This window comes from Geotrypetes seraphini, chromosome 1, assembly GCF_902459505.1.
Source record: "Geotrypetes seraphini chromosome 1, aGeoSer1.1, whole genome shotgun sequence".
In the NCBI taxonomy this organism is placed as follows: domain Eukaryota; kingdom Metazoa; phylum Chordata; class Amphibia; order Gymnophiona; family Dermophiidae; genus Geotrypetes; species Geotrypetes seraphini.
Window position 1 is genome coordinate 435,289,441 of NC_047084.1, and position 23,688 is coordinate 435,313,128.

At 43.1% G+C, this 23,688-nt stretch overlaps 1 protein-coding gene across 7 annotated transcripts in view; it reads left to right on the forward strand.

Annotated features, from left to right (window-relative positions):
- The window catches only part of SLC24A2 (solute carrier family 24 member 2), a 478,660-nt gene that overhangs the window by 293,019 nt on the left and 161,953 nt on the right, over nt 1-23,688 (forward strand). For all 7 annotated transcript variants that reach the window (XM_033919559.1, XM_033919567.1, XM_033919576.1 and 4 more), the window contains one exon: nt 13,753-13,861. In XM_033919559.1, the coding sequence (XP_033775450.1) occupies nt 13,753-13,861 (109 nt within the window). The remainder of the gene's footprint in view (nt 1-13,752; nt 13,862-23,688) is intronic.

A 23,688-nucleotide genomic window follows, 5' to 3' on the forward strand; every position in this document is an offset into this window, starting at 1 on the left:
GACCTGGATGTAAACCATCAGGACCGGCTTGCCAATGCGCCTTGCCTAGGGGATGAGCTGTTTGGGGAGTCCATGGATACCACCACACAAAAGCTCTCCGCCCATGAAACTAGGTGGGACACCTTGTTGAAAAACAAGAAAAGACCTCCGCCTCCTCGTCCATTCAGGCAACAATCCTCATATCAAAGGAGGTTTTCTGCTCGACCGGCTCAGCCTCATCCCCCTCAACCTCGCAGACAGCGTCAGCAGCAGCAACAGGCCCATCAGCAACAACAGCCTACTGTAAAGCCGGCTCCTCAACCTAAGCCGACGCAGCCCTTTTGACTCTCTTCTCCAGGACATTGCCAGTCTTCCTCCCTCATGTCCTCTACCTCAGCCCATAGGAGGTCGACTACAAGTTTTTCTGTCTCGCTGGGAAGCAATCACCTCCGACCAGTGGGTACTTGCTATCATCGCCCACGGCTACTCCCTAAACTTTCAAACTCCTCCACCTTTAAGTCTGCCAAAAGAGTCTGCTTCCAACAAGGTTCAGTCCCTCCTCCTCGCTCAGGAGGTTCAATCCCTCCTTCTTCTCAATGCCATCGAACCAGTTCCTCTAGACCAGCAAGGCCTGGGATTTTATTCCCGGTACTTTCTTGTACCCAAAAAGACCGGAGATCTCAGACCAATATTAGATCTCAGGGATCTCAACAAATGTCTGGTCAAGGAGAAGTTCAAGATGTTATCTCTTGCCACCCTATACCCTCTTCTCTCTCAGGAAGACTGGCTATGTTCCCTCGATCTCAAGGAGGCGTATACTCACATTCCGATTCATCTGATGTCCAGACAATATCTTCGCTTCCTTGTCAACCAACATCATTACCAATACAAGGTGTTACCCTTCGGCCTAGCCTCCTCTCCCAGGGTATTCACCAAATGTCTGATTGTGGTCGCAGCTTATCTCCGTTCCCACAACTTTCAAGTCTTCCCTTATCTGGACGACTGGCTCATCAAGGCTCCTTCTCCTCAGGCCGTTCACATAGCCACCAATCAGACCATTCACTTCCTTCGACTGTTGGGGTTCGAAATCAATCTACCCAAGTCGCACCTCATTCCAACTCAGCGACTTCAATTCATTGGAGCCATTCTGGATACTGTTCGGATGAGGGCGTTTCTTCCTCCAAACCGCCTTCACACCATCCTTCATCTCTGTCAGCAGGTGTTCCAGCAAACTTCCATCTCTGCAAATCACATGATGGTGCTCTTGGGTCACATGGCCTCCACAGTACATGTCACACCCTTCGCACGTCTCCATCTCCGTACTCCTCAATGGACCTTAGCGACCCAGTGGTCCCAAGCGACGGATCCTTGTTCACAACTCATATCTGTGACCTCGTCTCTTCGACAGTCGCTTCTTTGGTGGTTGACATCCTCAAATCTATCCAGAGGTCTGCTGTTCCATCTACCTCCTCATCAACTGGTCATCACCACGGATTCCTCCCCCTATGCATGGGGAGCTCACTTGAACGAGTTCCAAACTCAGGGGTTTTGGACCAACCAGGAAAAGAAACACCACATCAATTTCCTGGAACTCAGAGCAATATTTTACGCCCTCAAAGCTTTTCAACATCTTCTCTTTCCTCAGGTACTACTCATTTGCACAGACAACCAAGTTGCAATGTACTACATCAACAAACAGGGAGGAACGGGATCCCGTCCCCTGTGTCAAGAAGCTCAAAAGATTTGGACCTGGGCGACTGCTCGTCACCTATTCCTGAAGGCAGTCTACATCCAAGGGGAACAGAATTGCTTAGCAGACAATCTCAGCAGAATTCTTCAACCTCACGAATGGACTCTCGACCCCTCGACTCTCCAGTCCATTTTTTCTCAATGGGGCACACCTCAAGTGGATCTCTTTGCAGCTCCCCACAACCATCAACTGCCCCTGTTTTGCTCCAGACTTTACTCTCCTCACCGTCTGGAACCCGATGCATTTCTCCTGGATTGGACCAATCTCTTCCTTTATGCATTCCCTCCTCTTCCGCTCATGCTGCGCACATTATTCAAGCTCAAGAGGGAACAAGCCACCATGATTCTCATCGCTCCACGGTGGCCCAGGCAGCATTGGTTCTCCCTTCTGCTTCAACTCAGTTCCAGGGAACCCATACCTCTTCCTCTGTTTCCTTCTCTACTTACACAGCATCAGCAAACGCTACTTCATCCCAGCTTACAGTCTCTGCACCTGACAGCTTGGTATCTCTCGGGCTGACTCCGGCTCACTCTCTCCTGTCTCAGCCTGTCCGTTCTATTATTGATGCCTCCAGGAAACCGTCTACCCTTCATTGTTACCAACAAAAGTGGTCTCGGTTTTCTTCCTGGTGCCTGTTACATCACCATAATCCCATGTCTACAGCAGTGGGACTGGTGTTGGACTATCTTTTGTCCTTATCTGACTCTGGTCTTAAATCCTCTTCGATAAGAGTTCACCTTAGTGCTATTGCAGCTTTTCATGAGCCGATTCATGGAAAACCCCTCTCAGCTCATCCCTTAGTTTCAAGGTTCATGAAGGGCCTTTTCAATGTGAAGCCACCTCTTAAGGCCCCTCCTGTTGTATGGGATCTTAATGTGGTTCTTTCTGCGTTAATGAAGCCTCCTTTCGAACCTTTGGCCACAACGCATTTTAAATTTCTAACTTGGAAAGTGGTCTTTCTGATAGCTCTCACTTCTGCCAGGAGGGTCAGTGAGCTCCATGCACTGGTGGCTGATCCACCTTTCACTGTTTTTCACCATGATAAGGTCGTCCTTCGTACACATCCAAAATTCCTTCCTAAGGTTGTGTCTGAGTTTCACCTTAACCAATCCATCGTTTTACCTGTTTTTTTCCCAAAGCCTCATTCTAATCCAGGTGAACAGGCTTTGCATACCTTGGATTGTAAACGTGCTCTGGCTTACTATCTTGATCGCACCAAACCTCACAGATCATCTCCTCAACTGTTTTTGTCCTTTGATCCTAACAAGTTGGGTCATCCTGTATCTAAACGCACTCTGTCCAATTGGCTTGCTGCTTGCGTTTCATTCTGTTATGCTCAGTCGGGCCTGACACTGGAAGGTTCTGTCACGGGCCACAAAATTAGAGCTATGGCAGCGTCTGTAGCTTTCCTCCGTTCCACTCCTATTGAGGAAATCTGCAAGGCTGCTACTTGGTCCTCAGTTCATACTTTTACATCTCACTATTGTCTGGATGCATTCTCCAGACGGGATGGACACTTCGGCCAATCTGTTTTACAAAATTTGTTTTCCTAATGGCCAACCTTCCCTCCATCCCTCTTTTTGTTAGCTTGGAGGTCACCCATCAGTCAAGAATATGCTGCCTGCTTGTCCTGGGATAAAGCACAGTTACTTACCGTAACAGGTGTTATCCAGGGACAGCAGGCAGATATTCTTGCGTCCCTCCCACCTCCCCAGGTTGGCTTCTTAGCTGGCTTATCCTAACTGGGGACCGCGCGCCTCTGTCGGGCGGGAAGGCACTTGCGCACGCACGGTGCGGCCTAGCTAGAACTTTCTAAAGTTCTTAGAGTGCAATCACTCTAAAATTGTCCGTACCGGGGCTCCGTCGGTGCCGTCACCCATCAGTCAAGAATATCTGCCTGCTGTCCCTGGATAACACCTGTTACGGTAAGTAACTGTGCTTTAGTGCAGGGAGCCTATGAGCGTCGAGAGCAGCGCTGGGCATTCAGCGCAGCTCCCTGCGCTAAAATCTGCTATTGTGGTTTAGTACAAAGGGAGGGGGGTATATTTGTCTATTTTTGTATGGTTGTTACTGAGGTGACAGTGCATTGAGTCATCTGCCTTGATCTCTTTGAAAAAACCCCAGAATAGGAATGATAATTAACATTTTCTCAGCGTACAGTGTGCTTTGTGGGGGTTTTTTATTTTATTTTATTGTTGGTAGATCATTTTGACTTGGTCATTTTAAAAGTAGCTCGCAAGCCCAAAAAGTGTGGGCACCCCTGTGCTAGAGCAATTTACAATGCTAAAAAATAAGCTTAAGATTAAAGAAATAGCTCCATTGGAATGCTATTCGATATCCTGGAACAATTTTGCTTGAATACCACGCCATACCATATAGTTTTCTTATATCCCACAATTTTCAACAAGGAATCTTTGTGGCTTACAATAAGATTTGGGATCAGTTATTACATTAACAATTAGATTCTAGAGAATGTGGATAGTAATCAGTCATTATAAGGAGAAAAGATAAGTCTTTTAACATCAGATATCTGTACTCGTATTAAGAAGATTTAGTAAGTGTCATTGTTCATTAGATTGTTGACCTCCTATTCTTTGTAATATGAGTAACTAAATTAAATCTTAGAACTCCTGCTTTTGATGTGGTAATGTCACTAACTACAACAATTATTGGTCTAAATTGGAGGCATTTGTGGAACAAATGTAGAAGTATATGTTTTGGCTTGCTGACATTTCTCTGGGTAAGTGAACATTATTTTGCTCTGTGCTTTGATAATTTGGGGATAAAAGATAAATTGAAGGTTTCTATATAGAGACAGTTTAAATCTTAAAAAAACAAACTTTACTTAATCTTTTCCTCTTACTTATTGTAGGATGAAGAGCATATATGTTCTATTTTTCCAGTATGGATTGTTTTTTCTGACCTATGATGAATAAGTGAGCTTACACTTCTCCCTCCGTATTCACTGTGATAGGGGATTAACAGAACCGCAACTACTGAAAAACCACAAATAACTTTTTTTTAATGTTTGCTGTTTTCTATTAAAAACCATCGTGAATATGGTGAAACCGCGAATAACATGGTGGGAGACCTGGCCTGTTTCTGAAGGAGAGACAAAACAGGGTGAAGAAAGTGCTGGGAATCAGCTATTTTCTCTGTAAACGCTTGGAATTAGCGATTTCTCTATGCAAGCTGATGTAATTTGGGGGGAAGAGCCAGCAAGCTAAAAACCATGATTAATTGAAACCGTGAATGCTGAAAACGAGAATACGGAGGGAGAAGTGTATTATTAAGACTTAGCCAAAAGGAAAGCTTTATAAATATAAAAAGTTTTACCTCATGCAAAATTGTCATTTCTTTAATAAGACATTAACTATTTTTTTCTGAGGCCCTCCAAGTGCCTACAAATTCAAAATGTGGCCCTGCAAAAGGTTTGAGTTTGAGACCACTGGTATACACTGCCTTGAGTGAATATATAAAACAAAACATAAATATATGGTATAAAGAGGGCTAGAAAGAATTCCATTAGCTCTGCATGCTTTCCAATCTGTTTATGGGAGTAAGAAGAGTACACTTCTTCCTCCGTATTCGCTGTGATAGGGGATTAATAGACCCGCGAATACAGAAAAACAGCAAATAACTTTTTCATATGTTGTTTGCTGTTTTCTATTAAAAACCATTATGAATATGGTGAAACCGCGAATAACATGGTAGGAGACCTGGCCTGTTTCTGAAGGAGAGACAAAACACGGTGAAGAAAGTGCTGGGAATCAGCGATTTTCTCTGTAATTGCTTGGAATCAGCAATTTCTCTATGCAAGCTGATGTAATTTAAGGAGAGGAGCCAGCAAGCTAAAAACCGTGAATAATCGAAACCGCGAATGCTGAAACCGCAAATACAGAGGAAGAAGTCTTGCTTTCAGCTTAGGCTGATATTTTAAGCTCTCTGGTAAAATTGTGAAGTCTTTTTTTTTCTCCACAGTTGGATTGTGACAGTACTGTTACTATTGTTGTTATTCCTCAAGAAGAGAAGAGAATTAAGTGTGTTTTGTGATTTCAATTATCCCAGTATTGACTAGATAAATGTTACATCAGGGAGTGCTAGGGAGGTAAAATTTCTATAAGTAATAAATAGCTGCTTCTTAGAGGAACTGACGAGAAGGGGAGCTATTTTAGTTTTGCTCCTTACTGGAATGCAAGATATAGTACAAGAGGTAATTGTGTTGGATCCACTGGGAAACAGTGATCATGATTAAACAAGATTAAATTTGAGCTGATATCTAGAGTGACATCACTAAAGAAATCTTCTGTAGCAGCATTTAATTTTCAAACGGCAGACTAGACTAAAATAAGGAAAATGGTTAAAAAGCTAAAGGGATTGGCAGTAAAGGTTAGGACTTTAAGGGCTCCTTTTTTACAAAGGTACGCTAGAGTTTTTAGCGCTCGCACCGGATTAGCGCGTGCTACTTGAAAAACTACCGCCTGCTCAAGAGGCGGCAATAGCGGCTGGTGTGTGCGCCTTTGTAAAAGGAGCCCTAAATCAGGCATGGACATTATTTAAAAATGTCATCATGAAAGCCTAGACCAGATGGATTCCACATATTAGCAAAGGAGGAAAGAAAAGAAAACGAGAGCAATCATAGTTAAAAGGTGATGTGAAAGAGACTATTAGAGCCATAAGAACATTCTTTAAAGAATGGAAGGAGGATTCAAATGAGGAAAATAAGAAGCCACATAAGCATTGGCAAGTTAGATGCAAAAATTCATGGTAAGAACTTTTTCAGATACATCAGAAGCAAAAAGCCTGTGAGGGAATCCATGGGACCCTTGGATCATGAAGGAGCAAAAGGGGCACTCGGGAAGGATAAACCGAATGAATTCTTTGCCTTGGTTTTTATGGAAAAAGATGTAAGAGATCTACCTGAACTGAAAATGGTTTTCAGGGGTGATGATGATGTGAAGGAACTGAAAGAAATGATGAACCTGGAATATATACTCGGCCAAATCGAGAAGTTCGTGATAAATCACCTGGACCGGATAGCATATAATCTCAGGTTACCAAAAGAACTCAAACATGAAATTGCAGATCTGATGCTAGTGATCTGTAACCTATTGCTAAAATAATCAATAGTACCTGAAGACTGGAGGGTGGCAAATGTAACTCCAGTTTTTAAAAAGGGTTCCAGGGGTTATCTGGGAAATCACACCCATACATAAGCAGAGAATGGGTGTGGAAATTGTTTGGGAGTTAGCATGTTGCACTTACTGCACTCTAATGGGGAAATTCTATATATGGCGACAATTCCACACCAAATATTTGCATTGGAAAAGCGTTCTAAGGATGCAAGGCACTGAAACAAGGCAGATCCTTTTAAAAAAAAACTATTTGCCCATTTATAGAATAGCATCTATGTGTTTCCACATGGATCTGCAAAAGGGGTATGGCCACAGGAGGGTATTGGACCAACAAATAGCACCAAGGGCCTTGCTGACTGGGACAGCAAATTTCACTTTATTAAATGACCCGACGCGGGCTATGTTTTGGCATGACATGTCTGCATTAGGGGTTAAAACTGAAAAATATATAGGAAAAAAATCAAAGGATATTTTAAAATATACATACATTACATATAAAAACTAAAAACCTATTAAAATATTACATACATGGTTAAACAGTCACAGAACAAGTCTCGTGTTATAAATATAATGAAAATGAAAACACAAAAATAGAGACCAGAAGTGCACATATGTAAATATTATTATTGTCTAAGTTATTCAATGACTAATAACGTAGTCATGTGAGAACTGAGCATGAACATAAAAATTGCCATTTCTGGGTCAGACCAGTGGTCAGTTGTGCCCAGCAGTCCACTCAAGTGGCAGCCCTTAGGTCAAAGACCAGTGCCCTGATTGAGTCTAGCCTTACCTGCGTACGTCCCAGTTCAGCAGGAACTTGTCTAACCTTGTCTTGAATCCCTGGAGGCTGCTTTCCCCTATAACAGCCTCCGGAAGAGCGTTTCAGATTTCTACCACTCTCTGGGTGAAGAAGAACTTCCTTACGTGTGTATGGAATCTATCCCCTTTCAACTTCAGAGAATTCCCTCTCGTTCTCTCTACCTTGGAGAGAATGAACAACCTGTCTTTATCTACTAAGTCTATTCCCTTCATTATCTTGAACGTTTCGATCATGTCCCCTCTCAGTCTCCTCTTTTCAAGGGAGAAGAGGCCCAGTTTCTCTAATCTCTCACTGTACGGCAACTCCTCCAGCCCCTTAACCATTTTAGTGGCTCTTCTCTGGACCCTTTCGAGTAGTACAATGTCCTTCTTCATGTACAGCGACCAGTGCTGGACACAGTATTCCAGGTGGGGGCGTACCAGGGGCGTACCATGGCCCGGTACAATGGCATGATAACCTTCTCCGATCTGTTTATGATCCCCTTCTTAATCATTCCTAGCATTCTGTTCGCCCTTTTCACCACCGCTGCACATTGCGCGGACGGCTTCATTGACTTGTCTACCAGTACTCCCAATCTCTTTCCTGGGGGGTCTCTCCGAATACTGCACTGGACATCCTGTATTCGTGTATAAGATTTTTGTTACCGACATGCATCACCTTGTACTTATCCAAATTAAACCTAATTTGCTTTGTCACAGCACATTCCTCGAGCATGTTTGTCACGTTGCAGGTCTTCGCAATCCTTCTGTGTCTTCACTATTCTGAATAACTTTGTATCATCTGCAAATTTAATCACCTCGCTTATCGTACCAATTTCCAGGTCATTTATAAATATGTTGAAGAGCACGAGCACTGAACCCTTCGGCACTCCACTCGTGACGCTTTTCCAGTCCGAGTATTGTCCATTTACGCCCACTCTCTGTTTCCTATCCGCCAGCCAGTTTTTAATCCACATGAGTTTTTCATCCTCGATTCAGGGTAAAATCACATTATTCGCCGATGACGCCAAACTATGCAACATAGTAAGTGAGAACACTTTACCAGACAGTATGACGCAGGACTTACTTCTATTGGAACATTGGTCCTCAACTTGGCAGCTAAACTTCAATGCTAGAAAATGTAAGGTCATGCACCTCGGCAGCAGGAATCCATGCAAAACTTACACACTAAATGGTGAAACCTTAGTTAGGACCAAGGCGGAACGTGATTTGGGGGTGATCATTAGCGAAGACATGAAGACTGCCAATCAAGTGGAGAAGGCTTCATCAAAGGCAAGACAAATGATGGGTTGCATCCGAAGAAGTTTTATCAGCCGGAAGCCCGAAGTTATAATGCCATTGTACAGATCCATGGTGAGGCCTCATCTGGAGTATTGTGTACAATTCTGGAGGCCACATTACCAAAAGGATGTGCTGAGAGTTGAGTCGGTTCAAAGAATGGCCACCAAAATGGTCTCGGGACTCAAAGACCTCCCATATGAAGAAAGGCTGAATAAATTGCAGCTATATTCACTCGAAGAACGTAGAGAGAGAGGAGACATGATAGAGACGTTTAAATATATCACCGGCCGTATTGAGGTGGAGGATGATATCTTCTTTTTTAAAAGTCCCTCTGCCACAAGAGGCCATCCGCTGAAAATCAGGGGTGGGAAATTTCATGGCGACACCAGGAAGTTCTTCTTCACCGAAAGGGTGGTCGATCGTTGGAATGAACTTCCACCTCAGGTGATTCAGGCCAGCAGCGTGAAGGATTTTAAAAGGAAATGGGATACACATGTGGGATCTCTAGGGGGGTAAATTCAAGGGGGTAGGGTTGTTGGAGTGGGCAGACTTGATGGGCTGTGGCCCTTTTCTGCCGTCATCTTCTATGTTTCTATGTTTCTATGATTCCATGGCTCGCAATTTTTCAAAGTAGTCATTCATGCAAAACCTTGTCAAACACCTTCTGAAAATACAGATATTGACCGGATCACCCTTGTCTATCTGCCTGTTTACTCCCTCGAAGAAGTGCAGCAAGTTCGTCAAGCAAGATCTTCCTTTGCTGAAGCCGTGCTGGCTGGTCCTCATCAGATTGTGTCCATCAAGGTGATCAATGATGCGGTCCTTTATCAGTGCCTCTACCATCTTTCCCAGTACCAAGGTCTGTTTGCCATTAACCAATTCCTGATCAAACCAAGGAATTCTATGTGAGCAAATTATCCAATGTTTTTTCAAAGGTGCATTTTCATCCAAATAATTTGTAAAAGCAATATTAGAACATAAGAATTGCCATTCTGGTAAAGACCGAAGGTACATCAAGCCCAGCATCCAACAGTGGCCAATCCAGCTCCCAAGTACTTAGCTAGATCTCAAGTACAGATTTTATGCTGCTTATCCTAGGTCAGGGGTAGGCAATTCTAGTCCTCGAGAGCCGGAGCCAGGTCAGGTTTTCAGGATATCCACAATGAATAAGTATGAGATGGATTTGCATGCACTGCCTCCTTGAGATGGAAATCTGTCTCAAGCATATTTATTGTGGATATCCTGAAAACCTGACCTGGCTCCGGCTCTCGAGGCCTGGAATTGCCTACCCCCGTCCTAGGTATAAGCAGTGGATTTCCCCAAGCCATCTCAATAATGGCCTATGGACTTCTCTTTTAGGAAATTATCCAAACCTTTTTTAAACCCTGCTATACTAATTGTTTTAACCACATTCTCCAGCAACAAGTTCCAGAGTTTAATTACACGTTGTGTTAAGAAATATTTTCTCTGGTCTGTTTTAAATCTGCTACTGGTAGCTTCATCACATACTCCCTAGTCCTAGTATTTTTGGAAAAGCATAAACAAAGTGATTCGCATCTACCCTTTCCACTCCACTCAGTATTTTATAGACCTCTTCCATGAGATAATGGAAGTTTCACTATCTAGTGATTCCTTATCACTTGGGGTCCTTTTACAAAGCTGTGGTAGGAACTAATGTGTGCTTATTGCACCAAAATGTGGCATACTGTGTGGTGCACTGAGGCATCCTGTGGTAATCTTGGCATATGTGCACACTACCCATGCACTATAAATTGTTAAGTTTTTGTGGTAAGGGCATATTTATTTGTTTGTCAGTGAACATTTTCTGTGCTAATCCATTAGCGTAGCTACATTGCTGCACACTAACTGATTAACACATGAGCTCTTACCTCCTACAGAATGGATGACAGTATGGGCCTATTGTGACAAACCCAGCGCCCGTACAGGCTTTGTCCCGAGATCTAACAGTAAGATCCTGTACAGAAGAGCTGACCAGGTGAGCTCTACAGAGCAGCTTGGGGCTGATCTCCCTTGCACCGGCAGTAAGAAAGGAAAAGGGAGATGGCCAGGTTGATTGCAGGCAGGTAAGCAGCATTTTAAACCTGCCTGCAAACCAGCAAAGACAGTAAGTTCTAAAGTGTATATCCCTTTAAGGCTGAGCAGAGAAGGGAAGCTAGAACTTACATAGCCTGCTGCTGAACCAAAGCCCATCCCCCTCTACAGACTGAAAGGGAGTGGTTTTGGTCTGGTTAAAGAGAGGCTCAAAGGAGCGTCAAGGGGAGTGAAGAGAGAAGAGGCGGGAGAGCTGAGCGAGTCCCAGAAGAGGCAGGAGCCTTCTCCAAACCTGCCAGATTCTGGAGTGCCAGACTGGCCCATGGAGGATGTGGAAGAGATTCTGCGCACTTCAGACTTGTGTGAACCAGAAGGATTTGACAGTATGGAGTATCAGGAAGGTTGGGCAGAAACAAAAATAATGCCAAAGCAGATGGAAACCAACTGATCTGTGAGTGCTTGTAGTGGGTTTTCTTTTCTCAAGGCATGTTTGTCTTTGTGCAAGAATTGGATTGGAGTTTTGTATTTTGTCAGGAACTTTACTTACGACTGTATTTTTTTATTTTGAAACTGTTTCTGTTTATGAAGTTGAAAGTAGCTTGCACTGCTAAGGAAAAGAAACTGTTTGAAACCAACGTTTTTGAATCTCTAAAATGTTTCTGTGTGCCGTTACTGCATGTGATTCCATAGCTCTGATCAGCTGGGCTGGCTGCTAGAGTACATGGAGCCTGCCCTTTTTCAGTTAACCCTTGGGACTCTTATAAGGCTACATAAGATCTTTCTTTTCTCATGGAACACTGGTGTGTAATAATCTTGCTGAACTTTTTTCTGCTGTATAGAGCTTTAAAGAAATCAGACAATACAAAGGTACAGTATTTCTCTCTACCATAAAAAGGCTGTTATAGTGCTTGACAGGAAATTGCACTGCTCAGCTGTGCTAAGGTTTGGAACTCAGGGCTTTGCCCTTTGACAAAAGAACTGAAACATCTTTATCAACTACCGCATTTATTTTGGCTGGTGTTAACTTTTGAAAGCCAAAAAACTCTCGGATACTGTGAAAAATTAATAATATTGAGAAAACACTTTCACAAGAAAAATGCACAATGTCTGATGGATAGAAACAGCACTCAGGCCTAATTACAATGTGCAATTGGAAAAACCAGAGGAAAAAAGCCTCAGACTAGGGCCCTCCCACCGCCACAAGAGGTGGTTAAAGGTGGTTAGGCGTTAACCTCATCGGCAAAAAACCCTCCATTTAACTGCCAAGGCTAAAAGCCTTGTGCGGTGCTGTTATGTGCTAAAAGATAGAAGAAAAGACTTTCAACTTATCTTCTGGTTGATCGGTACACCAACGGTGGCCAGCGTTTCACAAGTCTGCTGCCTCAGGGTGTAACATATCCAATCAAGCTTCAAATGGGACGCCAAAACGCACCTCATGCATCACAAGATGGCTCCACAGTGCTCGCACTGGATTTAAGCCTGAGTGCTGTTTCTATCCATCAGACATTGTGCATTTTTCTTGTGAAAGTGTTTTCTCAATGTTACTTTTGAAAGCCCCATGATTTTCTTTGTGCTGTTTTCATATATTTTTTGTTTGAATGATGTTCTGAATATTGAACTTGCTAGAAGGCTAAGCTGGCAAGTTGCACTAAGTCATTTGGTTATGATAAAAAACCAGGGTTTGAAGAACTGACCAAATTTGAAACTGTACATACCTACCTCTAAAACAGCAGCGCCTGGTATGGTAAAGCCTAGTAGAGCTATGCACAGGTGTCTTAAGTAGCCTGGTGGTAAATATAGAGAGATTAGGATCCAGACCCTTAAGCCACTCTAAACACTACATTTCTGGGGGAAAGTGTGAGGCCACTGAAACCCATCACTATACTGCTATACAGGTGCCATCTGCATCCATAAGGGCTATTGGGGTAGTAGGTAGGCATAGTAGGTTTGGATGAGTTTTGGAGGGCTCACCATAAATTATAAGGGTTATATGGTGAGATTTACATCTGGCACCCTTTATGTGAAGTTCATAGCAGTGCTCTGTAAGGTTCCCTACTGCTTTGTTGGTATGTCTATGTGGCCAGTCCATTACAATGCTGGCCCCTCCCATGTACAAATAGTATAGATTTGGACATTTTGAACTTGGGACATTTTTGTGGTCAAAAATGGTGAACAAAGTTGGACATCTAAGGTTAGACATCCTGGCTGCTAAGAAGCTCCAAGTAGACGATTAAAAAAAAAATAAAAAATTTGGGAAATTTACTGTTTTTGCCGGTTTTGAAAATAGCCATTTCTTCACCTCTGACTTTGGATGTCTTGTGGGAAACATCCAAAGTTGGACTTAAACATTCTATCGAAAATGCCCCTCTATGTGTTAGCTCTAAAAACCCAGAAATTCAAGGTTAATTTTGTTCCATTGCGTAACAAAAAAAAAAAAGTCCAACAAAATGTTTCATTTTTTAAATTTCTTTTTACCTCATGTTTACTAGCATGATTAAGCCATAAATGAAATGATATGGAATGAAATCAAACAAAAATCGTAACACCCTAAAACAAAGCAAAACAAAAATCTAATGCGCACACCCTTATTTGATATTTTCCAACTCTTCTTAATACTACCCTGTCAAAAACGAAGAAGAGGTGTGTCAGGGAAGGTGCTGAGTTTGTTTTGCATACATAAATTCTGATCTATCCGGCAGGACTAAATTTCTTCTATTGTCCTTCAATGTGTTGTAGACCAAGCCACGTCTCCAGCGAGGTGGAAGTTCAGCATCTCTGCACAACAGTCTAATGAGGAACAGCATCTTTCAGCTCATGATTCATACTCTGGACCCTCTCTCTGAAGGTAAATCCTCATACCTATTCTTTGAAGTTTTGGGGGGAGGGGGGGTTGTGTGTATGTCATTTTTTTTTTTTCTTTTTGTTAGTTTTGTACCCCTTTAATGCATTAAGCACAGCTGAATATTTTTCTTCACGCACAAAATTGTTTTCTTACTTGGAATACCATCATCTATCAGATATCTCCTCTAGAGTATAATTGCTTGAGAGCTTCATGTTACACAGTCTCTTAAATGTCCCTGTGACTTTTAGGTATTGTCTACCTTGCAATGCTTATAATAGGTGCAGCTGTACATGCAACACAAATGCATTATCTCCACTTATTCCATGAAGCCAAGTATAGATTATACTGATCCAAGAAGATGTAGAGAGAAGCAATTTCCTCTTTAAGAATGCCAGAGGTCTCAGTGGTTAAGACTGACAGTTGTAATGTTAATTATATATATTAAAAATATGATAATAAAACTGATGCACCCATTTTTGTGCTAATAATGCAAGTTAGCTTTTCCTGTAAGGCCAGTATTCAAAACTATACAGAAAGATGCAAAGTCCACTGGTATTTTTACCAATGAACTTTGCACCATTTCTCAAAGGGAATATGCATGCATATTGTTGCATTATAAATTGCCTGTGGAAAGATTACTGGCACAAATTTGTACACGTTTATTCTGCAGATTTTTCCCTAAAAAAAATACACACAGAATTACCTGCATTATTGCCTCCCCCAATGTAACCCTACCTCTGAGCCCATCGGCTCTTCCAACATTGTTGATTGACATGCATGCTTTCACCTAAGCATGAATGCTTTCGAATAAGAGGTGGGTAATTTTCAGCCAGTAAATGGGTTTGAAATTGTCCTTTTGGGGAGAAAATTGCCAACAACTGGTGACGTTGAGTATGTGTTTATCAATAAAATCAGCAGCATGGCTATTTTCCATATTAAATTCTTCTCATACCTCTCTGAAGTGTCATGAAATATAAAATTATCTTTCAGGTCAAGTCCAAAGTTGTCTACTACAGAAGTCTAATAATAATAATAATAAGAGTTTATATACCGTAGGACCATGAAGTTCTATGTGGTTTACAATGATTAAAGATGCTACAAGTTGAGTAGAACAACAAAGTTAGAAGTTAGTGACTAATAGTTCTAGAGATCAGTTGTTGTGGGAAAGGTTGTGCAAATCAGCTACCTAAGTACTTCAGGAATAGATTTGTTTTGAGGTGTCTCCTAAATTCCCCATAGTTATCAGCATGTATAAGCAATTGTTCTAGATCTTTGCCCCATAATGCTGCTTGATAAGAGAAAAGATGTTGATGATGTCCTTTAAATTTACATCCTCTTAACCGGTGGAGAAACAAACTTCAAGTGTGAGCTTCTCTTGTGTCTATTGGTTGAGAAAGAGAAGAGGTAAGTTATATATTTAGGGACTAAACCGGATAGTACCTTGAAGCAGAAACATCCGAACTTACTTCGCACGTGCTTCCATCGGCAACCAGTGCAGGAGTCGGTAGGAAGGAGTTCCATGATCGGACTTCTTCAACCCGAAAATCAGCCTGACCGCCTCATTTTGCACTAGTTGTAATCGCTGCATATTCTTCTGGGAAATTGCCAGATGGGCGATATTACAGTAATCAAGTTGGCTCACTATAAGGGATTGTACCAAAATTCTGAATGGTGAAGCATCAAAATATGTCCAAAGTCAGTGTGACTCAGCATTCAGACATATACAAGTCATAGTTAGTAGCATGCAACCTTCAGGAGAGAAATGCACTTGACTCGGCAAAGCCTAATTAGTCAGTATCAACACCTCAGTTATTGCTGATAAAGAGCTCTTACCCTCCTTCCACTCTTACTTGGCAGCACTTTTCAGACTCTGAGGCCCAGATTCATTAAAGATAGTGACTCAATCACTGTTGGCCGATTTTTTGGCTGTTTTTTAAACAGCAATTGATTCACTACCAAGTTTGCGTGCAAATGATTTGCACAGAGGTGTAAATCATTTGCATGCAAACTCACCAACTCAATCGCTCAGTGAGCGATTGAGTCGTTGCAGAGCCCTGACAGTTGTGACAAGAGAAGCAGCTTCCTGTCACTGCTGTCAAGGCTTCTGCATTTTTTTCTTTTAATGGGACAGATGTTCTGCACAATTTAAATGCGCACCATCTGTCCCATTAAAAAAGCCCTCCCCCTGCGCTAAAATACCCAATCCACAGTCCATCCTAACGAACCCCAAAAAATGGCAGGAGGGATGCCCACTCCCTCCTGCCACCCAATGTTCCCCCCTATCCTGAAAACTATAGCAGAAGGGACTTATAAAATTATGAAAGGCATAGAGAAGGTGGAGAAGAACAGATTATTCAGGCTAACCGGGCCAACAAAAACAAGAGGGCATTCAGAAAAATTGAAAGGAGACAGATTCAAAATGAACGCTAGGAAGTTTTTCTTCACTCAGAGGGTGGTGGACACCTGGCATGTGCTCCCAGAGGAGGTGATAGGGCAGAGTACAATATTAGGCTTCAAAAAGGGATTGGATGACTTCCTGAAGGAGAAGGGGATTGGAGGGTATAGGTACAGGTACTAAATGAATAGGGGATGAATAATTTAGGTAAGGACCAATTACAGGTCACGGACCTGGGGGGCCGCCGTGGGAGCGGACTGCTGGGCGCGATGGACCCCTAGTCTGACCCAGCAGAGGCAATGCTTATGTGCCCACTCCTGCCACCAACGCTCCCCCACCACACTGGAAAATATACTAGGAGGGATGCCCTGCCCTTTGTAGGTGCTGGAAGGGGGGGGCACACAATTGGGGGGGGGGGGGTTAGCCGGTTTTTTGACAGGTCTGCCTGGTTTATTATTTTTTTTTTAATGGGGTCAGATATTTTGCATATGTAAAGCACTCAAAATATCTGTGCCATGGAAAAAAAAATGACCCCCTCCCCCAAGCAGACCTGTCTACAGCATTCGGGTTTTAGGATCGTAAAACCCGATGCAAAATAGCCTAGCAAGTGTTAGTGAATCAATCGCTTGGCTATTTTGCATGGGGTTTTACAAATTTGCATGGCCCGATCGGAAAATGAGCAATCCAGGGGAAAAACATACAATGGGCCGTTTTGTGAATCTGGTCGGTTAGCAGTGATCGTCGCTAAACCTGTAAAAACAGGTTTAGCGACTGCTGACTTCAGTGAATCAGGGCCTAAGTCCATATGTTATTTTTCAGAAAGAACAAAATTGTTTTCATGATTCTGATGATCTTCAGTCCCAGGCCCACCCTACTCCATCCGTGCATTAGCAATAACCAGCACACACCATGAATATGATCTTCTCTCAGCTGGGATGACAGTCTTTCTTTGCCATGCAAGTTTTCCAGTGATTTGAAATCACTTTGTACCCACAACGCCAACTGAAGTGATTTTAAAGTTTGTAGTGATGCTTAATCATGCTTCTTTAGATATGCCAGGGAAATGGGATTTGTACTTTATAGCACTGCAAATCGAAAGCAGACTCAACTTTAGGAGTAATTGCTTTCAATTTCAATCAAGATTTCTTCTTCTTTGGGAGTGATTATATGAGAGCACTTTTCAATGCAAAATATGAAATAAATCTGTGTCATCTTTTGCGCAAAGACCTTGCTTAAAAAGTACAGTACAAAAGAAAAGCTGGGAGGTGAAGACATAGGATAAACAATTGGATCAAAAATAGATAATTAGCAGTATCAATATAATTATTAAATAGGAAAATATTGTAATATCACACTTGAAAAACGTAAAGCCATGGCCATTTCTTGGCAGATGTGCCTGCATCAAGTTTAAAACCTAGGAACATTAACCAAGGGGATATTTTACTAAGATGCAGTAAGTTTTTGCACTTACCATTTGGTAGTTTCAAAAACTGTGTGGTAAATTCAGGGGGCATGCCCAACACATATCCTACAGTTACCATACAGGAAGATACTGCATGGATACCAAGTTACATGCAGTGGCAGAAACTTTGAGTTCTCCTGGGATATCTGCCGCTGCATGTAATCTGGTGCGGACCTACACAAATAAAACCTGCCCACAGCAGCACACCCTCCCCCCAAACAAGTTCCACTTTTGCCTGTATCCCCATTCTCCCTAGACACCCTCCCGTTATTTGATCCCCCCCCCCATATCCAATCCCTTCCCTCTCCAAAGTTGCAGCCCCTCTCCTATCCAAAATTGTACCCTAGTGCACAAGTCCCCCCCCTCTCCAAAGCCCATCCCTTCCAAGGACATAACTAGAAGGCTACATTGGAATTTAGTGGTCTCCCCCCTCCCCCCTGCTTCCTCCATACCTGTGCCAGGATTCAAAATGGCTTCCATGATATCTAGCAGTAGTTTTGCCATACTGCTACTATTGTGCATCCTTCCCTATAAGAATTTACTCAACATTTACTCATTGATAAATTTGATGAGTTGGATCTTAATGGATCTGGTTTAAAGAAGTAAGTCAAAAAAATGGAATTCCATCTTCAGTCTGTTTAATCAACTAGTGTCTCTGCGATAAAAGTCTCTCAATTCATTTTAAAAAAAGTAAGCTTTAGATTCGTTATGCCAAGTAAATTTAATAGTACTAAATTCTCCTAAAACGCATTTGGTTCCTGGTGGTGAAATATTTTGAGAAAGTGCTGAGCATCCCCCAGAACAGTGAAATTTTGAATTACTGTATATATTGTACTTGCTTGAATCTAATGAGTTACAGGATCTGAGGCAACATGGCTTTACAAAAGGTAAATCGTGCCAAATGAACCTGATTGAATTTTTTGATTGGGTGACTTGAGAGCTGGATCGAGAACATATGCTAGATCTAATTTACTTAGATTTCAGCAAAGCCTTTGATACGGTTCCTCATGGGAGGCTCTTGAACAAACCTGATGGGCTGAAGTTGGGACCCAAAGTGGTGAACTGGGTTAGAAACTGGCTGTCGGACAGACGCCAGAGGGTGGAAGTTAATGGAAGTCACTCAGAGGAAGGAAAGATGAGTAGTGGAGTCCCTCAGGGTTTGGTGCTGGGACCGATCCTGTTCAATATGTTTGTGAGTGACATTGCTGAAGGGTTAGAAGGAAAAGTTTGCCTTTTTGCAGATGATACCAAGATTTGTAACAAATCCTTCTTCAGATACATTAGCGACAGGAAAAAGAACGCAAACGGGATAGTACGCCTTAGAACACCAGACGGGAATTATGTAGAAACAGACTCTGATAAAGCCAAACTACTGAATGATTACTTCTGTTCAGTCTTTACCTGCGAAGCACCAGGGCACGGGCCTCGGCTAGCAGCAAAGCAAAGCATGGAAGACCCATTTCAGAAGTTTGAGTTCACACCAGCTGATGTTTACAAAGAACTGTCAAGACTCAAGGTGAACAAAGCCATGGGACCGGACAATCTGCACCCAAGAGTGCTCAGAGAGCTTTGCGATGTTTTGGCGGAACCATTAGCAATACTCTTCAATTTCTCCCTAAGTATGGGGAGAGTCCCCTGGACTGGAAAACTGCCAACGTGGTTCCTCTGCACAAAAAGGGTTGCAGAGCGGAGGCCGCAAATTACAGACCAGTAAGTCTCACATCAATAGTGTGTAAACTCATGGAAACTCTACTTAAAGAGAAATTAGACACGATATTGGATGAGGGGAATCTGAGGGATCCCTGTCAACATGGATTCACTAGGGGCAGGTCATGCCAGTCCAATCTCATCAGCTTCTTTGATTGGGTGACAGGAAAGCTGGACTCGGGAGAGTCTCTGGACATAGTATACTTGGATTTCAGTAAAGCTTTTGACAGTGTCCCACACCGTAGACTATTAAACAAGATGAAATCGATGGGGTTAGGTGAGAAACTAACGGCGTGGGTCAACGATTGGCTGAGTGGAAGACTTCAGAAAGTGGTGGTCAATGGCACCCTCTCTGAGACATCGGAGGTGACTAGCGGTGTGCCGCAGGGCTCAGTCCTGGGACCATCCCTTTTTAACATATTCATAAGGGACTTGACCCGAGGGCTTCAGGGTAAAGTAGCGCTGTTCGCCGATGACGCCAAACTGTGTAATATAGTGGGTGGAAGCAATCCCACGGATGGTATGATGCAGGATCTGATCAAGTTGGAAAAATGGTCCACGACATCAGCTGGGCTTCAACGCTAAGAAGTGTAAGGTCATGCATCTCGGCAGCAGAAATCCATGCAGAACATACACCTTGAATGGAGAAACACTAGCTAGGACTTCAGAGGAACGGAACTTGGGAGTGATCATCAGTGCAGACATGAAGGCTGCCAAACAAGTGGAGAAGGCCTCATCCAAGGCGAGGCAAATGATGGGATGTATCAATAGAAGCTTCGTCAGCCGCAAACCTGAAGTCATAATGCCACTGTATAGAACCATGGTGAGACCTCATCTAGAGTACTGTGTGCAATTCTGGAGGCCACATTACCGTAAAGATGTGCTTCGAGCTGAGTCGGTCCAGCGAATGGCCACTAGGAAGGTCTCTGGACTCAAGGGTCTCTCATACGAGGAAAGACTGGGCAAATTGCAGCTGTACTCTCTAGAGGAGCGCAGGGAAAGGGTTGACATGATTGAGACTTTTAAGTACGTCACAGGTCGTGTCGAGGTAGAAAACGATATATTCCTTCCCAAGGGACCCTCGGTCACAAGGGGGCACCCGCTCAAACTCAGGGGAGGGAAATTTAGAGGTGACATCAGGAAGTATTTCTTCACAGAAAGAGTGGTAGATCACTGGAACAAACTTCCGACGCAGGTAATCAAGGCCACAAGCGTGCTCGACTTTAAGAATAAATGGGACATCCACGTGGGATCCCTACGTGGGTCGAGCAGCACTCAGACTTAATGGGGTGGGTCAGTAGAGTGGGCAGACTTGATGGGCTGTAGCCCTTTTCTGCCGTCACCTTTCTATGTTTCTATGTTTCTAAGTAGACACCGAAGAGGGAGTGGATAATATGAAAAAGGATCTGCAAAAGTTAGAGGAATGGTCTAATGCCTGGCAACTAAAATTCAGTGCAAAGAAATGCAGAGTAATGCATTTGGGGATTAATAATCGGAAGGAACCATATATGCTGGGAGGTGAGAAGCTGATATGCACGAACGGGGAGAGGGACCTTGGGGTGATAGTATCCAAAAATCTAAAGGCGAAAAAACAGTGTGACAAGGCGGTGACTGCTGCCAGAAGGATGCTGGGCTGTATAAAGAGAGGCATAGCCAGTAGAAGGAAGAAGGTGTTGATGCCCCTGTACAGGTCATTGGTGAGGCCCCACTTGGAGTATTGTGTTCAGTTTTGGAGACCGTATCTGGCAAAGGACATAAGAAGACTTGAAGCAGTCCAGAGGAGGGCGATGAAAATGATAGGAGGCTTGCGCCAGAAGACGTATGAGGAGATACTGGAAGCCTTGAATATGTATACCCTAGAGGAAAGGAGGGACAGGGGAGATATGATTCAGATGTTCATATACTTGAAGGGTGTTAACATAGAACAAAATCTTTTCCAGAAAGGAAAATGGTAAAACCAGAGGACATAATTTGAGGTTGAGGGGTGGTAGATTCAAGAGCAATATTAGGAAATTCTACTTTACGGAGAGGGTGGTGGATGCCTGGAATGCCCTCCTGAGAGAGGTGGTGGAGAGGAAAACGGTGACTGAGTTCAAAGAAGCCTGAGATGAACACAGAGAATCTAGAATCAGAAAATAATATTAAACATTGAACTAAGGCCAGTATTGGGCAGACTTGTACGGTCTGTGTTTGTATATGGCCATTTGGGGGAGGATGGGCCGGAGAGGGCTTCAGTGGCTGGGAGGGAGTAGATGGGCTGGAGTAGGTTTTGACAGATTTCAACAGTTGGAACCCAAGCACAGTACTGGGTAGAGCTTTGGATTCTTGCCCAGAAATAGCTAAGAAGAAAAAATTAAAAAAATTTAAATTGAATCAGGTTGGGCAGCCTGGATGGACCACTCTGGTCTTTATCTGCCGTCATCTACTATGTTACTATATAAACTGAGATTTTTGGGCCAAAAATGGAGTTCTTGGTTTATATTCAAGCCTCCTTTGGATGATAGTGCTTTTTTTCCTCCCCTCCTCACCCAATAACCAACAATGCTATTTATGGCCCGGCACTGCTATCCTCCATCCCCTTCCAATGACCAGCACTGCTCTCTCTTTCCCCCACCCCCTTCTTAATGACCAGCACTGCTATCTCCATTGATGAACATTGCTATCTCCTCCTCCCTCTCTCATTGACCAGCAATCCTATCCTCCACTACCCACTCCCCCCTGCCCCAGACAGACATTGTACTTACAGTCCCAATGCTCTGGAAGCCAATGCCAATGCTCTGTGTTGGGCTGAATGGATCCTTTAGCCCGGCAAACTGCGTTGGCGTTGACTTCCAGAGCATCGGGACTATAAGTGTGATGTCTGTCTAGGGCAGGGAGGAGCAGGTGGTGGAGGATGGCCTCCTCTGTACTTTTCTTTTGCCACAGGCCACCCCCACCCCAAAGCAACTTTCTTTTTCCGCTTGGGTAAACCGCAGCAAAGGAACGGTGCAGGGGAGACCACGGGCAGCAAGAGGAAAGAGATTGTGGTATATGGATGTGGGAAGGGGAAGAGATGGGACACGTAGATGGGGAGAAGGGGAAGAGAATAAGGCACATGGATGTAGGGAAGTGGAGAAGGAGGGAAGAGATGGTGCACATGGACGGAGGGAATGGGGAGAGATGGGGCACATGGATGGAGGGTAGATGAAGAGAGGGAAAAGATGGTGCATACAGACGGAGGGAAGGGGAAGAGTTGGAAAGGTAAATTTGAGAAGGAGGCAGAAAAATGGATGCAAACTGAATATGAAAATCAGTGCCAAAGAAGGATGTAGTGCAAAAAGTGAAGGAGAGGAAAGAAACAGCAAATGCATAAGGAGACCTTGCAAACAAGATTTAAGAGCACAGATGGAACAAGATGTCCAGAAAAATAAAATCACCAGATACCAAAGGTAGGAAACTGGTTTTTATTTTCAGTTTAGTGACTGAAATATGTCAGCTTTGAAAATTTAGATCTGTTGTTTTTATATTTTGGACTGTTCGGGAAGAAAAACATGTCTTTCTAATTCTCTTGTGCAGAGTCTGGCATATTAGAGTTTCATTTGTGTACAATAGTACTTTTAGTTTGTGGGTTTCTATCTGAAAAGGTTTTTGTTTTTTGTTTTTTTTCCAGTTTTCTGCATGTGTGACTGAGGTCAGGTGTTTTGGTGGGGATGACAAATGACAAATACCCAAATTTCTAACCTCGGTTTATATTTGAGTCAACCTTTTTTTTTCCTCCTTTTTTGGTAGAAAAAAGGTTACCTCAGTTTATATTAGGATCGGTTTATATTCGAGTATATATGGTATTATATTTCTAATAGAGTTTGATTAATGAAGGGGGCTGAATATTCCCAAGAATTAGAGGCCGGTCAAATTTCAGTTTGAGGTATGGCACAGAAACTGGACCAAAATTCTAATTTGGCCCTGTTTAAATTTCAGCCAAAAATGCCAGTGCAGAGAGAGGAAGTGACATCATCAGTGAAGTTGGCTGCCTAACCTTGAGGCTCCATCTTCTGGCCTTCATAATTCCCCTGTTTTTTTGCTTGATGAACTGCTCAAGCTTGCAGTGTTAACGACTCCTGTATCTCATGTTGTCGAAGAAAAGAACGGAGGGAGATCTCCAACAGTCGCCCAAAAAGTTTCATTCAGGTTCCATGCGCGCAGTAGGGCTGCAGGATGAAGGCAGAGAACCTACCCATATATCGGGAGCACTGATGATGCTGCCTGTGAAGGCTGATCTCCGGGATC